The sequence below is a fragment of the Gymnoscopelus microlampas genome (genome assembly GCF_963454915.1).
Source record: "Gymnoscopelus microlampas genome assembly, chromosome: 24".
NCBI classification, from domain to species: Eukaryota; Metazoa; Chordata; class Actinopteri; order Myctophiformes; family Myctophidae; genus Gymnoscopelus; species Gymnoscopelus microlampas.
The window spans coordinates 33,088,777-33,106,564 of record NC_139961.1 but is presented as its reverse complement, the minus strand read 5'-3'; the positions used below and the strand labels follow the sequence as shown (position 1 = coordinate 33,106,564).

Below are 17,788 nucleotides of genomic sequence, written 5' to 3'. Positions count from 1 at the left end.
GTCAGACTTTGTAACAGGGTTCTCAAAGTCTCTTCTGCATCGAATATGATATACTGCCTCTTCTGCCACCAGGCGACCAGCGACTTCAAGTCCCCAGTCATCACCTCGTCGCTTTGCTCTCTGCATCAAACTCCTTTTCAGTCGGTCCTGGTAGACATTATCAGGTGCACGATACAACTGCCAAGCTCTGTCTGGATAAAAGGTAGCCACATACAGTATGTGCATGATTGAATGATTTGACTTTGAGTGGAAGCCTACAATGAGGAGCAAGAAAAACAATTATCAAAATTCATTTGAATCTTACATACAAAAGACTTACCAGGGTTTCTTTTCAATGTGCCAACATTGATACCTTCATTGCAAAGGATGCAAGTATTATGGTAGATCAAGTGTGCCAGCTAGCACTTGAACTACTTGACCCAGACAATGCCCTGCGTCTTTTCTTCCTGTCTGGCCGTTAGACTTGCTCATCTTGCTCTAAAGAATAGATTATGTTTAAAGTTTATATTAAATTATGATGTCACTCACAACATAGAATAGGATTGAAATCTGCAAGTGTCAACTTTCATCACAATGAAAAAAAACTTACGATATTCAGTGGATATACTGTACTTCTTGCACGACTGTATAGCTCGGTTTTGCATTCCAAATGGTATCGTAGTTTGGGGTCATCTCAGTTTTTCCAGAAGTCTTCTGATTAATGCTGCATCATCCACACTCTCAGAATAAGACAAAAAATGTGCATAGCCTTTTTGGGTGACTTTTGAATCTCAGTCTCAGGACCACCACAGATGAAGCACCTTAAGCCACAAGCTACAGAATCCTCTTCCATGTTGTCTACTAAAAGACAAGTGTCATGATTGTTTAACTAATGGTTGTTCAATGTAAGCAATAGGCTAGAGAAAATTGACATCTAAATTCACAATAATCAAAAGTTTTGCCAGCAGAGGAAAATAAATGCCAAAAAGTAGATAAACTACCGTACCTTAAAATCGTCCAGACATATTTGCCAGGATGCAACACTCCCGCTCCTTCCCCACATTCAGACAGTGTATCCCACTGAGCATGTGCACAGTAGGTGTACACTCTTATCAAGTGTTTAGCAATATTTTCTTATTTTATTTTTCAGAATAGAATCAATTCAACAACACCCCAATCCCCTACCATTGATTATACACTGATTATACACTAACAATAACCAATATACCAATATTAGATGTCCAGGGAGACATTTTTACTAAAAAATAATGGTTGGAATGGATTCAGCACCCCTGAAAACCCCTAGTTAGACACCTCACAAGTTCATTTTAGACTTTTATTTTTTTTAATATCTTTCACCCAAGCCCTCTGGGCTCCTTAACTTTGATTGGCTCTCCAGGATTTTCCACGAGGATTTGGGTTTGCACTAATTGAGAGGTGATTCTAGACACCTATAAGAACACATTGGTGAAGAAAGCTATTGGTAGTAAATTTTTTCACAGATGGTCCACACATATTGCTAAAATTCCCTAACTAGTAGCCTACGTGTGGATGTTCTAGCGCAGTGGTCTTCAACAGGGGGTCCGGGATCCCTAGGGGGTCCTCAGAGTTACTACCGGGGGTCCGCCAAATCTTTGTGTGATAGGATATTGTTTTTTCATTAACCCCCTGAACCCTAGCCTCCTTAGTCGGAGAACTTTAGCCACAAATAGCCGCTCTACAAGCTCACAACGCCTCAAGCTTGTAGATCGGCTTTTTTCGGCAAAGAGGTTTAGATGTAGAGAGAAAAAAGTACAGAGTCAAACGTCAAGTTTACCAAGTATTGAGGGTTTAAGTGGTTAAATGAATGAATACAACATATCAACAGAAAAGATAATGTGTAAACAAATAAACAATAAAGCACTGCCACTAATTGACACAACACTGATGACAGAGCTGTCAAATAAGTCTATGAAGCTTTCTATGAAATCTATGAAAATGTTTAATCTGCAACACAATTATACAATATGTAGTGGGGGTCCCTGCTTCCTCTCTCTCTCAGCTAAGGGGTCCTGACCTGAAAAACGTTGAAGACCCTTGTTCTAGCGTATGCCCTCCTTACGCTTAGGGTTAGCTGGTAACCTGAAAAAGGACCCATGTTGGATTCAGACAAGTGCAATAATTCCTTTATTTATTCATTCAAGTGTTCAGTGGAATACTGTAAAGGTATATACAGTTGGTAGTAGCATATACCGTACCGTATACAGTGTATACGGTACGGTATATGGTACTACCAACTGTATATACCTTTACAATGTGCAAGAATCAATATATTGCTATAGTGTACACACTGTATATTGTACATGTATATTGCTCTTTATAAGGCCATAGTGTATATTGAAAACAATTTACTATTAATACAGCGGTTCATTTAAGCAGCCTCTGATCTCTGTTCAGTCTACGTGATTCGCTGTCTAAGCTGGTTGTACAGCTGTTTGTTTTCAAATTCCCTCCACCTCCCCGGCCTCCTCCCTGTGGCATTTAGTTCATATTTGTTATAGGTTGATTCAGTGTTGTACTGTGGTTCTATGATTCTGTGTATTGTACTGTGGTTCTATGGATTGTACTCTGATATGTGGTAGTTTAATTATGCATTGAAGGTTCAATGTTATGTAAAACTGTATTTTATGCTCTGCTCTGGGGGTTCATGATTTCAGATTTGTTGTCCTGCTTGCGCAGGTAATCTGTAATATCATATGAGCAGAGTCACACCGCAAAATGTGAATGCAATAACATTGCAGTAAATGGTTAATATTGCTGTAAATGGTTATATATGCAATATGGTTAATAAATGGTATTTGTTATTCCTGAGCTGAAGTGTCTAAATTAACTGTATTAATGTATTAAACTAGTGTAGGCACCTAAAATTATACAATTATACATACATATCTAACTATATAAATGGCGACCAACTTCCGCACCCTCGGTGTCCACACCCCACAGCTCTGTTATCGACTAAACAACGCACCGCCAGACCACATGTCGGCAACTGACTCGCCACGGCGGCCGCGCTGAATTTACGCCTCGCGTAGGGGACATCTCACTGCTAACTACACCTTTTCCACCGCGCAACATAATTAATTCTACTCACCAAATGTCGGACAAAACGGAAGGGGAGGCAGCTTCGTACCGTTTACCGTGCGCACGACCTCATCACCACAACAGCACGCAGCCGCTGCGGGGTTTTTTTCCTTTTTTTCCAAACTTTTTTTTTTGGTCACCATTTTCTCCAGGCACCATTTCTGGTGTAACGTCGGGTGTTTCTTTTCACCAGCCAATCACCTTTCACGTTGCCACGTCCGTTGCCACGTCGCGCTGACGTACGCTAAACAAGCGCTGCCGTGCGCACAATGCAAACGAGCCCAAAGGCGCGCAAAAATAAGCCGACCATTGCTTAGACACAAAGTCAGACCTGGCAACGCAGCCTACGCCAATCATGTGTGAGAGATCTACAAGCTATGGGGCAGAGACGCCACCGTATCTTAGCAACAACTACAGCGCTCACTCTCATTGGTCGTGTCACGCTAACAGCAGTCTCCAGACAATGGCATCGCAGACAGCTTGCTGTTACTGCTGTAGCCATCACAGGCAGTTGCAGCACGACGGACAGGGCGCTGTGATAGCTGCCATGTCGCTAACGCTAACCTGGTTGTCATGCCTGCAGCGGCTGTGCAATCACTTTGTCAACAATGCACGTTCGTGTGGTGAATGTCTATATTGCTGCTCAGTTCGTCCATTGTAGATGGTGTATGTTTGTGTGTGTCTTCTGGAGAACTATGTAGCTCCACAGCAACTACAGTAACTAACGTAATGGCAGGACCGCCCCGTGCAACGCATGTTAGCCTGCATTATGGTCATGTAGTAATTTCAGATAATTTCGCTCCGATTAGAGCAGTGTTTATCAACCCTTTCACGCCGCCCCCCCCCCCCCCCCCCCCCCCCCCCCCCCAAATACACGTACTTGATCTGGGACCCCCCCATTCTGTTTCACTCCGTTCCACAAGTAAATATTGTGAAAATAGCCGATCTACAAGCTCGAAACGCCTCACGTTGAGAGGCTTTGTAAGCTTGGAGATCGGCTACTTTCTACATGATTGCCTCTTTCTTACATTCTTTGCCAATGTGGCCGATGTTTTCATAGCATAGTTTATTGACTACTTCTGTTGCAGAAATGGCCATTTCCTTTACTTTCGGTTTTTTATTGTCTCCGCCAGGCCGAAAGGCATGGCGCAACACTGTTTCACCCCCTGTCCGTCCGTCTGTGATAGCTAATCTCTCACATCGTTGACTTGATCGCAGCAAAATAACAGCCCGATGTGGAGAGTCAGTGAGAGCTGGATAAACGACGTAAAATTTGTCAAAAGGAGTCTGTACGCCTGTCGATAAATGAACACATGACGTCGGTGGGAGAGGAGATATTGTGTCTTTTGGACAAACAGCAGCGTGGTGCTCATGTTTGTTGTGTGAAGCAGCTTAATGTCAGAGTGTTTGTGTTGGAGCGCCTCAGTGCGGCTGCAGAGTTCATGTGCAACCTCTTCCAGAGAGACACAGACACACTAGAAACTCTGCTGGGGAAAAAAAACACTGCTGGGCATTGACTTTCCTATGGACATTGATCTACACACTGCAGGTATATCTGCTACACACACAACATCAAACTACACACTGCAGGTATGATGCAGCGTTTGCATTACAGCCAGCATGCCAGCGTAGTTCCCATATGCTTTCAAGGTGGGCTAAACCATATGGACCCCATGTCAGCAATGTCAGCGGCATCCACTTCAGTCCCAACTGCGATGCCCATGCAGGCTATAAGTAGCTTCTACCTGGCCCTTAGGTGGGCCCCAACTAGCCATGTTTATGTGGGACCAAGGCGGGTCCTAACTGGGTTTGCCCATGCAGGCTTTAACTGGGTTCTACCTGGGCCCTAGGTGTACCCTAACCAACCACAGTGCAGTGCCCATCGCTCCAATTGTTGTGACGTCAGGGCTCTCAATACTGCACATTGGTGGAGGAGGAGGGGCCGCAGGGCGACCGCACACATCGCTGAACCAATGGTAGCCCACGGATGTTTCCTCTGTGGATTTACAATCTGCCCCTCTATGCCACATATCATCCGCACTACAGGGTCTTCACTGACCGAGCCACGGCCCCACTGACCCTCATGACGCTACGCCACTTAAACGTGCGGCAGCATGCGCTGGGTTGCCAGGTTTGCACAGCCTGCGCCAGAAACAAGCAACCACCTTCATGAAAAAAACAAAAACACCGAAATGGTCCGCAATGTTCCAGGGGTGTCCCCGCGCGTCCCAACACTCCACAGGGGGTCAGTGGACCATCAGGGGGTCCGCGGACCCCCTGTGGACCCCCTGAAACATAAGAAATATTATTTCTTCAAATTTTTTCCTTTTTCAAAAAAACGTTTCCACAGTTTCACTCCGGCGATTTGGGTCCCCCAATATACACACGGCCACGCTGGGCCCCGTGCGCGGCTGGGGTTGAGGGGGGCGTAGCCCCCCGAAACTCTAGTATTGTATAAATGAATTGTATGAATACCCTGACACTGTCTGGTCAGGGCACTGGTGGTTATGTCTATATAGCTGTTGCTCTGTATTATACTGTACGTTCTAAACATTGAAATTAATAAACAAAAAGACGTCAAGTAGTCTATTGTGGTGTCTTATGTTTTCATTGTATAATACGGACAGTGGTTATGTCCTCTGAGCTATACACTATGCTGCCCATGTTAATAAATGCACACACACTTAAATACAGCATGTTGCGATAGACTGAGCTTTAAATATATGCCGTGGTAGGCTGTTCCTAAAGGCTGCAGATGGATATGCTAATTTGGCTTAGAGGAATTCGGTGCGTGTGTGTGTGTGTGTGTGTGTGTGTGTGTGTGTGTGTGTGTGTGTGTGTGTGTGTGTGTGTGCGTGTGTGTGTGAGTGTGTGTGTGTGGGGGGGGGGCATATTCACACGCACATTATACTGTACACGTGTGAAGATGGAAGTTAGTGAGGAAGTGAATGAATAACCACTGATCCTTGAAGGAAGGTGAGCTAGAGGTGTGTGTGTGTGTGTGTGTGTGTGTGTGTGTGTGTGTGTGTGTGTGTGTGTGTGTGTGTGTGTGTGTGTGTGTGTGTGTGTGTCTTCAGCTGGCCTGAACTGCCTCGTTAAGCTCATCTCCTCAAAAGTAAGAGACAAAATCCAAGGAATGTTACAGCGTAATAATAATGCATTACACGCTTATACCCTCTTGGACCGCTCTTTTTCCCTCTACACCAAACCTCTTCGCCTAAACTAGCAGATCTACAAGCTCACAACACGCCGCATTGCGACACGTGAGCGTGTAGATCTGCTATTTCCACAGCTGTTCCCCCAGAATAGAGATGCATGTGGTTATAAAACAACATACACAGATACAGTATGTCACAATTTTACACCATGGCTGTTCAGACACCAATCACAAATGTTAACATTCGCCTAAATATTAAAGCTTTACACCTGTGGTTTTCAAACGTTTTGTGCCCATTGCCCAAGGCACAAAACGTGTTCATGTCCGTGCAAAATAGCCCCACAATAGCGTGTTCTCACTTTTATCAAATGTTTATTTTGCTACAGTAAATAAAAGGTTTAACCACTTAAGCCCTCACTCTGTACACCGCTTGGGAACCAATGTTCCACACAATCACGATATATGATACTGTTGAAGGTTTACTGTGCAGGCGATGCTCAAGTAACGCAAGAAAATGTCTGTTTATCTTTAGAATCCATGTTCTTGTCCTTCACCAACTGAGTCTTTTGTCTTTCTTTCTTATTGTTAAAAATAACCCATCATAATTCATATATTGCTTGACGGCACTGTCAAATGGAAAATGTATTGTCAGTGATTGCAGCATGAAGCCATGGACAAAGAATAATACTGCACTATATAGGCTATATGTACATGTATATTGTTGATATAGTCCTCTTGTTTATTACAAATGATATGCATTTAACAAATCTTAAACATAGCAGAAACATAAAAGGAATGCAATACACTAGCTCTTCAGTATCTGTTTCCACAAACAGTTATTGTAGGAGAAGTGCACTAGATCGTAAACACATTGATCCTTGTTGCTGTGTTCCAGTAATTTCCTTCAACATTATATTAAATCAGGATGGAATTACCGTACTCACATGAACCCTAGCGTCCCTATTCTGGGCATGTCATAATAGGTAAACATTATGCAAAAATAGCTCACAACTGAACTTGTAGAGGGCCTATTGTCAAAGTGATTTGGTATAGAGGGGGAAAAAAAGAAGGAACCAAGTATAGATCCCTGTATAGACCCCTGGGGGACCCCGGTAAATAGGGTTTCAAAAGGTTAAAGATGATGAAATAATCTGCATTACCGATGAGGGTCACTTTTGAAGGCACATTCAACACCTCCCTTCACCCCTAAAATTCTTTCTCCATGAACAACTGCTCCCAATATTCCCTATTCCTCGTCACCCCCGTGTGCCCCTCACAGAAACCCTGCAGCGTCTCCCACAGTGACAATCCCATATAAACATGAACAATCACTGTCCCCTTCAGCTCCCCCTTCTCAGACACTCTCTCAAGGAGGCCCACCAGTGCGCACTGAGCCAGGACCTGGTCTGTCCCAAACATGTCAATGTTCAGCCGTATCGACCCTCCATTATATGGGACAGGGTAAGGAGGCGAGTAGAAACTGAGAAAAACAGGAGCTTCCTGGCTGTCAGCCAACCATGTGAGATTCCGCCTGGCCAGGATCTCCAGGTTGCCTTCGACTGGCCGTAGCGGCTGCCAGTCTTGGATGATGGCCCCGCCAGGTAGCTGGACCCTGGAGTGGAGTTTGGGGTCAAGGAGAACATCTCTCATCTGCTCTTTTTCCAGGGGAACCATTTCAGGGACGGACACAGTCAAGGCGCTTGCTGCTCCTGCAGAACATAACTTGTTCTTCAAGTGGGAGATGAAGCTGTTGAAATATTCTGCTTCACCAACTAAAGAAAGGACAGCCTGTAAGATGGAAGGAGAGATGAGAATGAGACGAAAAGACGGTGAGAAAGGAGGAGAGAGGCAAAGACTGTTTGCCTTAATGTCTCCCTAAGTCTGCCATTAAGGATTATTTGCTAGTAAGCCTTTTCTAATAAGTATTTATCGTAACTAAACATGGTAGTATATGTATGTTATGTATATTGTATGTATGTAACCACACACACACACGCACGCACGCACGCACGCACGCACGCACGCACGCACGCACGCACGCACGCACGCACACACACACACACACACACACACACACACACACACACACACACACACACACACTGACCCGTTGTGCCAGCAAGCTGTACTTGGCCAGTTGGTCATCTGCTCTGGTCAATCTCTTCATCTTTATGGTCGGATAGAGCTGTCGGACATAACTGTCAGCAAACCTATAGGTTAAGTACAAGGTTCATCACACAATACCGTTTGTAGCAGAATTACATGTAGCCAAATTCTACAATTCTTGTTCTTCAAGCTTCAGTGTGGATAACACTTAAATGATAAAATATGCAATTATTACACATCAGACATGAGACCTACAAGACCTTAAAAAAAACATGTCCTTTAAATTTAGTTAGATTTTAGTCATATTGATTTATATCAGCCAGCTACTCACTGACTAAAAAGTTACTGTATACAGGTATATGTGTTTAAACCAAGTAAAGTCTACCAAATCAGTCAGTCCCTATTTCATACTTTGTTGCATGGTGGCGTTGTACAAAAAAAATCACACCCTGTGTGAAGGAAGCGGTGCCTTTGGGGCGGGGCTTAACTCATTTCAGTTCGTCCCTATTGGTGGTCTGAGTCCACTTACCAAATTTGTACTTGGTAGCATGCTGCAAACTGGAATGATGGCTGTTTAAAGCCCAGCCAATGGACAGACAGAGGGGGCGGGGCTTAACTAATTACAGTTCGTCCCTATTGGTGGTTTTAGTCCATGTACAAAATTTGTACTCCGTAGCATGCTGTGAACTTGAGTTATGGCTGTTTAAAGGACAGCCAATGGGAAGACAGAGGGGGCGGGGCTTCAGCAATTCATGCTCGTCCCTATTGGTGGTCCACATACCAAATTTGGACTTGGTGGCATGCTGCAAACTGGAGTTATAGCTGTTTAAAATCCCGTGCTCATCCCGTGCTCATACGGGCGGACGGACATAACATATGCTGGGGGTCCCTGGACCCCTCTTTGATAACCAGTGGCACGTGTGGCCAATGAGAGGAGAGATGGCATAGGCAATCTCCAAGTCCGTGTGTGTGTGTGTGTGTGTGTGTGTGTGTGTGTGCGCGTGTGTTTGTATGTGTTGCTTCTTTGCCGTGCTCATCCCGTGCTCAAACAAACGGACGGACACGCAGACAGAGTCAAACGTAGAGCGGTTGGCACCGCTAAAAAGTGCAAATATCCTATCTACATACTTCACAACATAGCTATTTTCACTATTTCTGAACATTTTAGACAATAATGACATGCCCAAAATAGGGACGCCAGGTTGAAAGTGGCTTTAAACAGACACTGTCTTAGATGTTGCAGCTGCAGTGTTGCAGGCTGCTATTGGTTTTCATAATGAAAGACCATGAGTACCGACCTCTGTATGACCCCAGCCACACCACGACCTCTGGCAGAGACACACACCCTCAGACCCTCCACCACCACTGTGGTCCCCTCGTCAACCACCAGGCTTGACTCTAGTGCCACCTAGTGGAAGAAGGGAAATAATGTTTAGCAGAGAAATATATATATATATTTTTCTCCTTATGTCTAATCATGCACATGCCTGGCAACGTGTTACCACTTTTGCACTATTATGCTTGAAGTCATTTACAGTATCTGCTGGTCTTATATATGTAGATTTTTATGTTCTCTTGGACATCATTATTTAATGTTGGATTTTTTTCTCCCTGCACACCCCCCCCCTTTTCTTCTTCACTTTCTGGAGAAAAAAAAACTAAATGATGGAGCTTCTTCACACCTGTAAACCAGTTGATGTTAAAATAAAGTTTATTCTGATTCTGGTACAAGGGAGCAAATAATTCTGGCCTCATGTGCTCCTTCAGGAATGAATGGTCCGCTGTGTGTCAAAATGTGTCCTCACCAGTTTTCCCTCACTGCGTGCCAGTATAACCGTCCTCCCTGGTTCTTCCAGCCACTCATGGTAGCGGTGTGGCAGGTAATCATTGCCTCCATAGATGCCTTTAGACATGGACATGACCTCCTCATAGTCCTCAGGCTGGGCTAACCAGAACGTTAGACCCTCACGATCACCCACGCAGTTCCTCTCCATGCCGAGCCTGTGGATACACAGACTGAAAACATACCTCAGGTCACTTCATACAACTGTGCTGATGTTTAATATAATACCTGATAAGTTGCCTCAATTTTATACCATTTTATTATTGTGATGTCATGTTTTCACTGCACTACAATTCCAAGTGAAATGTTTGTTGTGAAATTGTCTAATAGAGCTTAATAGGATACTAATACTGCTGGTCCTAAATAATGCTGTGGCTGTGCTTTCAATTCAAAGGGTCTTGATTGGCATGATAAAACATTATGTTTACATTGCCAAAGCAAAGTGGAACAAAACAGTCAAAACAAAATAATGTATGTAAAATGAAAAGAATAAAGAAATGTGTAAACAGAGTTGTGTTACATTGCAAGGAAGACTATAGCTTACAAAGTCACCCCCTCCCTCTCTCTCTCATTGGACCACTCACTCTAGATTCTCAAATGAAGTACAAGTCCCTGTCCAAAGTCTACTGTACTGCAGAACATTGCCACTAATTAAGGAGTTGTCTTGTCTAACCTTTATTCAAAAACTATTCAAAATTGACTTGAGTAAAAGTACATAAGTATTGGCATCAAAATTATACTTAAAGTACCCATTATGCAGAATGTCCCATTTCACAGGTTTACATTTCAAATGTATAAAAATATTTTGAAAATAGAAATACAAGCTTGTGGGCTTGCCTTGAAGATCGGCTATTTTCAAATAGCCAAAGTTTAAATAGGGCTGGTTAATGTATGTTTTGTTACTAGAAACTAGTAACTAGTGGAGTAAAAAGTGCAATATTTGACTCTGAGGAGTAAAAAATAAAGGTAGATTTTGTTTTTAAAATACTCCAGTAAAGTAAGTACCTCAAAATTGTACTTAAATACAGTACTTAAGTAAATGTACTTAGTTACTGCGTACAGCGAACAGTTATTAGTGTAGCCTATAGGCTATACTTACACTTACTTGTTGGAGACGGTTTTCATGAAAGTGCCACTGTCTGTCAATGTACCGTAGACTATTACTTTCAAAGTCAAGCTAGCCGCTAGGCTAATCTTGCTCAGCCTAAACATTAACTTTCCGTGATTTTGCAGCAGTCATGTGAACATTCGTCACCAGTTGACTGCACTTCCTAGTCGTAATTTTAAGATCATTGACTCATGACATCTGAAACCTCAGTGGAGTTGAGAAGGTCATTGGTCTTCAACAGGTGGTCTGGGGCCCATAGGGGGTCCACAGTGTTATTACAGCTTTAATATGCCTCCTCCAAGTGGATCATGCATGCGTGATCGTGTGTGTGTGTGTGTGTGTGTGTGTGTGTGTGTGTGTGTGTGTGTGTGTGTGTGTGTGTGCGTGTGCGTGTGTGCGTGTGTGTGTGTGTGTGTGTGTCAGTCATGGAAACGTTTATTTTCAGAATCAGAATCAACTTTATTGTCACATCACATGTTGAGTTATTGAATTTCTTAGATTTCAGAAATTAATTTAAAATAGTTTTTGAAGGAAAATGGGCAATATAAAGGGCGTGTGCATAAAGATACATGATGATGTATTTTGGTCTGTCTAGGAAAACTGGGACAATATCTAGCTCCAATCGGAACCTCACCCTCCGCTGTATAGCTCCGAGATGAGGTTCCATGTTTATCTCTGCCGTATGGTTGAAAAATGTCCGCACATTTTCCACTTTACATGTTTCTTACCTCTTTCTGCACATCGTATCCAAAAAGTAAAGGTTTTCTGAAATGCTCACAGATGTTTGAAAATTTAACTCACCATTAAATCTATCCGAGACTCCGAGTTGAAAAAAGCACTTTATTCGCCTCTCTCCTCCGCCGGTTACATGTTTTTAAGACATTGCGCAAGAGTTGCGCCCATAGAGATACTGTACTAACATTACTGATTGCCCTACTGGTCAAATGTTGAATTGCATCTTGTAATGCATAATATTATTGAACCGGCTGAGGAGAGAAGCGATTTAAACACTTTTTTCAACTCGTTGGATGGATTTTATGGTGAGTTAAAATTTAAAACATCTGTGATCATTTCAGAATACCTTTACTTTTTGGATACGATGTGCAGAAAGGGGTAAGAAACATGTAAAGTGGAAAATGTGCGGACATTTTTCAACCATACGGCACCGCTCCACGTAGGACCTCATCTCGGAGCTACATAGCGGAGGGAGAGGTACTAAATGGGGCTAGGACAATATCCAACCTGAAACCAACTTCACCACGGTAAGTCACCGGTAGATAATATGCCTTCTACCTTGGACTGCACCTCATTCCCTTTACAAGCACTATGCAGCCAGAGAGGTAATTTCATGTCTTATTTCAAGTGTATTTTCTTTTGTTATGCTACATGTTTATTGTTTATTTTCCTGATCGTCATTTATTTTACATCAACAGTTTGACGTTGGTTTATATGGAGCCGCAAGAGTGCTTGAATAAACTACCAGTGAACAAACCCAACTGACTCATCTGTGAAGGGAGTGACATGCTGTATTGGCTACCTAGTACAGTGGTTCTCAAACTTTTTCATGTCAAGGACCCCCAAATTGACACTTATTAGCCCACGGACCCCCATATGAAAAGATATACCAGGGACCCCCATAAGAGAAGATTTTTACGGCTCTATAGCAGTGATTCTCAACCATTTTAATTTCAAGGACCCCCAGTTTTGACATGCATTAGGCTATGAACCCCCATTTAATGGCATTTCTATCTCTGGGACCCCAATTTATATCGTAAAATCAATGCTAATGTAACTCAGAGTGTGTACAAATGGAACCAAATGGACCCGTTAGAGTCCATTTGGTTCCATTTGTACACTCTGAGTTACAGACCCATAAGGGTCCATTTGGTTCCTAATCTATCTATTTAGCTGGGGACCCCCTGGAACTCCCTCAAGTACCCCTGGGGGTCCCCGGACCCCACTTTGAGAAACAATGACCTAGTAGATAGGGATAGGTACTGTACAGACTGTCAGAATGTGTAGGTAGATTAATAGATGCTGTACATAGATGACTGACTCGACCACTAGATGTAGTCATTGGTCTTCTCTGCTCACAGAAGGCAATGGCCACATGAAAACTAATTGTTCACAAAAAAAGTAGGCTAGAAGCTTTAGTTTAAACAGAACATAAATACAAATTAGAATACAAAATGTTCTACCCTCTGTCTCTATGAAGAGACATATATAGTGGAATCTTAACTTGGCTCTCTCATAACATCTGCATATTAAGAAGACATTATAATACAGTTAAAGGAGAATTTTGGACTAAAGTTTTATTACCTTTTCTATGATATGATATCTTAGGATGAATGGTACAGTAGAAACATTTCATAACTCCACCCCTGGTCCGCCACAGCTTAAAAGCCCTCTAAGCTGCCTCATTCACTAGAATGGGGAATCTCACTTACAGTTGAAGCGGATAGGCCTTAGGTTAGATCACATATTTTAATAGCTTTTTTTTTTTTTTTTTTTTTTTAGATCTGATGTTCATAGTGACAGAACACAATGCAAAAAAAAAAAAAAAAAAAAAAGTCTCGCTAGACGAGATTGAAATCTCGAGATTGAAATCTCGTCTAGCGAGACTTCTGTTTTTTTTTGTTTTTTTTCTTTGGACAGTGATCTGTCACTATGAACGTCAGATCTCTCTCTCAAAAAAAAAAAAAAGCTATTAAAATATGTGATCTAACCTAAGGCCTATCCGCGCACCGTTTTAAGCTGTGGCGGACCAGGGGTGGAGTTATGAACATTTTCTACTGTACCATTCATCCTAAGATATCATAACATCATAGAAAAGGTAATAAAACTTTAGTCCAAAATTCTCCTTTAAGGCTAACAGTTCATCCATGAGAGAGACTGTGTGTGTGTGTGTGTGTGTGTGTGTGTGTGTGTGTGTGTGTGTGTGTGTGTGTGTGTGTGTGTGTGTGTGTGTGTGTGTGTGTGTGTGTGTGTGTGTGTGTGTGTGTGTGTGTGTGTGTGTGTGTGTGTGTGTGGAGAATTAGCTCACTGGATATTGATTGATTGAATACTTTATTAACATAATTGAATACTTAATTTACTTTTACTGCATAATGGGTACTTTAAGTATAATTTTGTTGCCAATACTTGTGTACTTTTATCCATTAGGGTCCTGTGATAAACAAGCGCAAGCATGTAGATTTTTTCAAAGCCAATGTAATGTTAAAAGTGGTGCAACAAATTTTGATGCTATATAAAAATATAAAACACATTTAGCTGGGGACCTTTGGGCGTCCCCGGACCCCACTTTGAGAACCACTGTGCTAACACACACACGCCAGTCCAGCTGGTGGCGGTAATTGCACTCTAACCTGGTTTACACATTAAAAAAAAAAAACACAAAGAACGAAGATGTCGTCACATCCTTTCCTACTTCCCTCTTCCTTCAGAGAGTGAGTTTGGACGTTTTTGTTGGAAGGCGCGTCTGTCCCGTTTTAACAACTGCGTTGTTTGTTATCGTGTGTCATTAAGCAGAATAGCCAGTCAGTATCCAACCCAAAATCATGGCGGATCCCAGGATACGGCAGATCAAGATCAAAACCGGCGTGGTGAGGCGGCTGGCCAAGGAGGAGGTGAGCTACATCAAGGAGGCCAAGCAGCAGGAGGACAAGATCGAGCGTCTGAAGGCGGAGGCGGGAGACGACGAGGAGCAGCGGTACGTGATCAAGAAGCAGCTGGAGGTGCTCCAGGAGTGTCGCATGATGGTGCCCGACTGTCGCCGGCGCCTGACCGCGGCCCACGCGGACCTCTCGCAGCTGCTGGAGACGGAGCAGGACCTGGCCGAGCAGGAGGAGTTCGTGGAGGCGAGGAGCGTCCTGGACTCTGTGAAGATGGACGAATGAATGGGTTATGAAGGAGGGTTCGTTCGTAGAGAGGCCAGATTCAGAAGCACCCTGGACTCTTTGAGGATGGATGAGTGGATCACGGTGTGAAGAGTTCATAGAGCAGTGGTTCTCAAACCTTTCAATTTCAAGGCCTCCCCTTAACCCTGACAGTATACAAATGGAACCTAACGGGTCCATTTGGTCCCGTTTGTATACTGTCAGAGTTACGGACTTGTAAGGGTCAATTTAGAACCCACTATAGGAACCCAGACCCTAGAATCCACTTTGAGAACCACTGTTAGAGGCTATATAGCACCCTGGACTCTGTGAAGATGGCTGAATTAATGCGAGCTTGTAGATCTACTATTTTTTTTAAATAGCCACGGTAACACATTTTGCTGGGGACCCCCTGAAACCCCTCCAAGGATGGACCCCTGGGGGTTCCCCGGACCCCACTTTGAGAACCACTGAATTAATGAACGGTGATGTTCATGACTTTTTTGCGCCACTTAATGTCCCGTTCCTTTAGTTCACGCCTTGTTTAGCCAACATGATGGAGATGAAAATCAAAAGTGAATCTCAATGCATTTGTTTCTAGTTGTAGGCCTTGTTTGCACACATGGACCTAAAGAATAACTATTCGAAGTGAATATATGCATGCATTTCCAATTTGGGGCCTCGGACACATCGATGTGGCCTAAAGAATAAATCAATACATCTTCATGTGTTTGTTACTACGACTGATTGATGACAAACATCAGCCTCGGCTTGAATTCAGACACGCAGTGCATTTGTTCATGTTTTCTGATTGGGTGTGAGCTTGTTAACATAAAAAGAACATGATAAACGCCTATGCAACCACTGTAAACAACTATTATTAGTAATTCTGTGCAAAGCCGGGACAATTTTGGTAGTGCATGTTGAAAACCGGGACATATTAGTGTTTTGGATATATTTAATTGTCGGGACTCGGGACATGCAGCTTGAAAACGGGACGCCTGGCCACCCTAGTTTTAGGCCTTGTTTGGACACATGGACCTAAAGAAAGAATATAACAATTCAAGTGAAAATTGTTTCCAATTTGGGTGCCTTCGACACATGGATATAGCCTACAGAATTGGCTATAACTGTAACCTTTATGCATTTATTTCCAGTTTTAGGCCGTGTTTTGTTTGGACAATGGATGGACACATGGAGATGAAAACATGGGAGGGGGGAGTGATTCCTGTTTTGTCATTTAATTAACAATGTGTACCTGGCTTTAACATGATTTTCCTATGTTTACAATGGTCACAATTACTTTCTATCCTATGTTTACAATGATCACAATAAACGTGATTTCAGTTCAATAAACAAAATTACTGTGACTGTGGACCACTGGACTTCTAACTCTATGGTGTGGACTGCGGGGCAAGTTACCATAATATGTCATGGTGGAAAGTAACTATGTATATTTACTGAAGTACTGTACAATATTGAGGTATTTGTTTTACTTTACTGGAGTATTTCCAGTTTTCAGTAGGCTACTACTTCTATAATTCAATTGAAGTAAAACAAATACCTCAATTATAATAACCATAATTATTCCCAATACATCTCAGAGGCAAATATTGTACTTTTACTCCACAATTATTGGAAAACCTTTAGTTAGTTACTTTGTAGATTCTGATTATTGTTACAAACATACATTGACCACTTCATTTCGGCCATCTGAAAATAGCCGCTCTACAAGCTCACAATGCTGCATTGTGAGCTTGTAGATCGGCGAATTTTCAAAATATTTGTATACATTTGAAAACTTGGTGAAACGGGACATTCTGCATAATGAGTACTTTCTACTTTGGTACTTTAAGTACATTTGAATTCCGGACTTCTACACTGCAATACTGTATTGATACAGTATTGATGACAAGACACCACATCTCATGATGAGGATCTCATGATCAGCGTGCGACCTGCGGTAGATGAGCGGAAATAAGCTACCACCTTTCAGGGGAAACGCATTCTGCATTCAAAATAAAAGACAGTCAAAAAGAAAATATCAGTATTTTTTGGCTGTGATGTGGTGTTATTCAGGAGCTGGAAGGATTAATCACGCAAGTCAAATTATATAATTTTTTACATAAGTACAAAAATTACCTCAATACAATAAGACCTGACCTGTTGGGATTAGAATTTATGGCATCTATAATATGAATATGATATAATATAGATACACAAAAATATGTTTGTGAGTTTTCTTCTTCACATTCCTATTAGCAAAATCTACTTTTTTACATTACACTATTTGTTTTAAAATAAATACATAATAGCGTAAAAATTATCATCGCTGGTCTTATTCATAGATCTTATTTTGAAGTCCAGTTACCGGAAGTATATTTTTTATTTAAAGTGACATGACTGATTTCTCAATGACAACCAGTGTTGCCATGTCCGCTTATTATATTATATATTATTATATATCCGGCTCCGCTTCTTTTTCTGTAAAGTTGCTTGTAAATATTGGTTAGGCTAGTTGCGGGGTGCGATTTTTTTGGGCTTGTTTCTAAAGTGTAGTTGCTTATTTGGGCTTAGTTGTTTTATAACGTCGTTTACTC

General features: G+C 42.3%; 2 protein-coding genes across 4 annotated transcripts; one reads left to right on the top strand and one right to left on the bottom strand.

Annotated features, from left to right (window-relative positions):
• Positions 1-7,081: 7,081 nt before the first annotated feature.
• On the bottom strand, positions 7,082-11,449 carry LOC311040784 (putative N-acetyltransferase 16). 3 transcript variants are annotated; one of them, XM_084051143.1, is made up of 5 exons: positions 11,305-11,449; positions 10,168-10,378; positions 9,661-9,770; positions 8,364-8,466; positions 7,082-8,044 (listed from the first exon to the last, which is right to left on the bottom strand). In XM_084051143.1, the coding sequence occupies exons 2-5, from the start codon at positions 10,354-10,356 to the stop codon at positions 7,463-7,465; spliced, it is 984 nt and encodes a 327-aa protein (XP_083907269.1). In that variant the 5' UTR covers positions 10,357-10,378; positions 11,305-11,449; the 3' UTR covers positions 7,082-7,462. The 3 variants fall into 3 exon arrangements, with proteins under 3 accessions (XP_083907269.1, XP_083907270.1, XP_083907268.1); XM_084051144.1 differs by having other exon boundaries at positions 10,168-10,363; XM_084051142.1 differs by having other exon boundaries at positions 11,311-11,449.
• A 3,291-nt stretch (positions 11,450-14,740) lies between these two features.
• Positions 14,741-16,563, top strand: LOC311040762 (tubulin-specific chaperone A-like). The gene has a single exon (XM_084051118.1). It carries the CDS (start codon positions 14,871-14,873, stop codon positions 15,207-15,209), a length of 339 nt encoding a protein of 112 aa, XP_083907244.1. The 5' UTR covers positions 14,741-14,870; the 3' UTR covers positions 15,210-16,563.
• Positions 16,564-17,788: the final 1,225 nt, after the last annotated feature.

Coding starts and splice junctions, on each gene's coding strand:
- LOC311040784 (XM_084051142.1), bottom strand. CDS start 11,417: ATGTTTAGGCTGAGCAAGATTAGCCTAGCGGCTAGCTTGACTTTGAAA. Junction 10,379..11,310: donor ATGAAAACCGTCTCCAACAA/GTAAGTGTAAGT, acceptor GTATGTTTTCAG/TCTGTGTATCCACAGGCTCG. Junction 9,771..10,167: donor CACGCAGTGAGGGAAAACTG/GTGAGGACACAT, acceptor TTCTTCCACTAG/GTGGCACTAGAGTCAAGCCT.
- LOC311040762 (XM_084051118.1), top strand. CDS start 14,871: ATGGCGGATCCCAGGATACGGCAGATCAAGATCAAAACCGGCGTGGTG.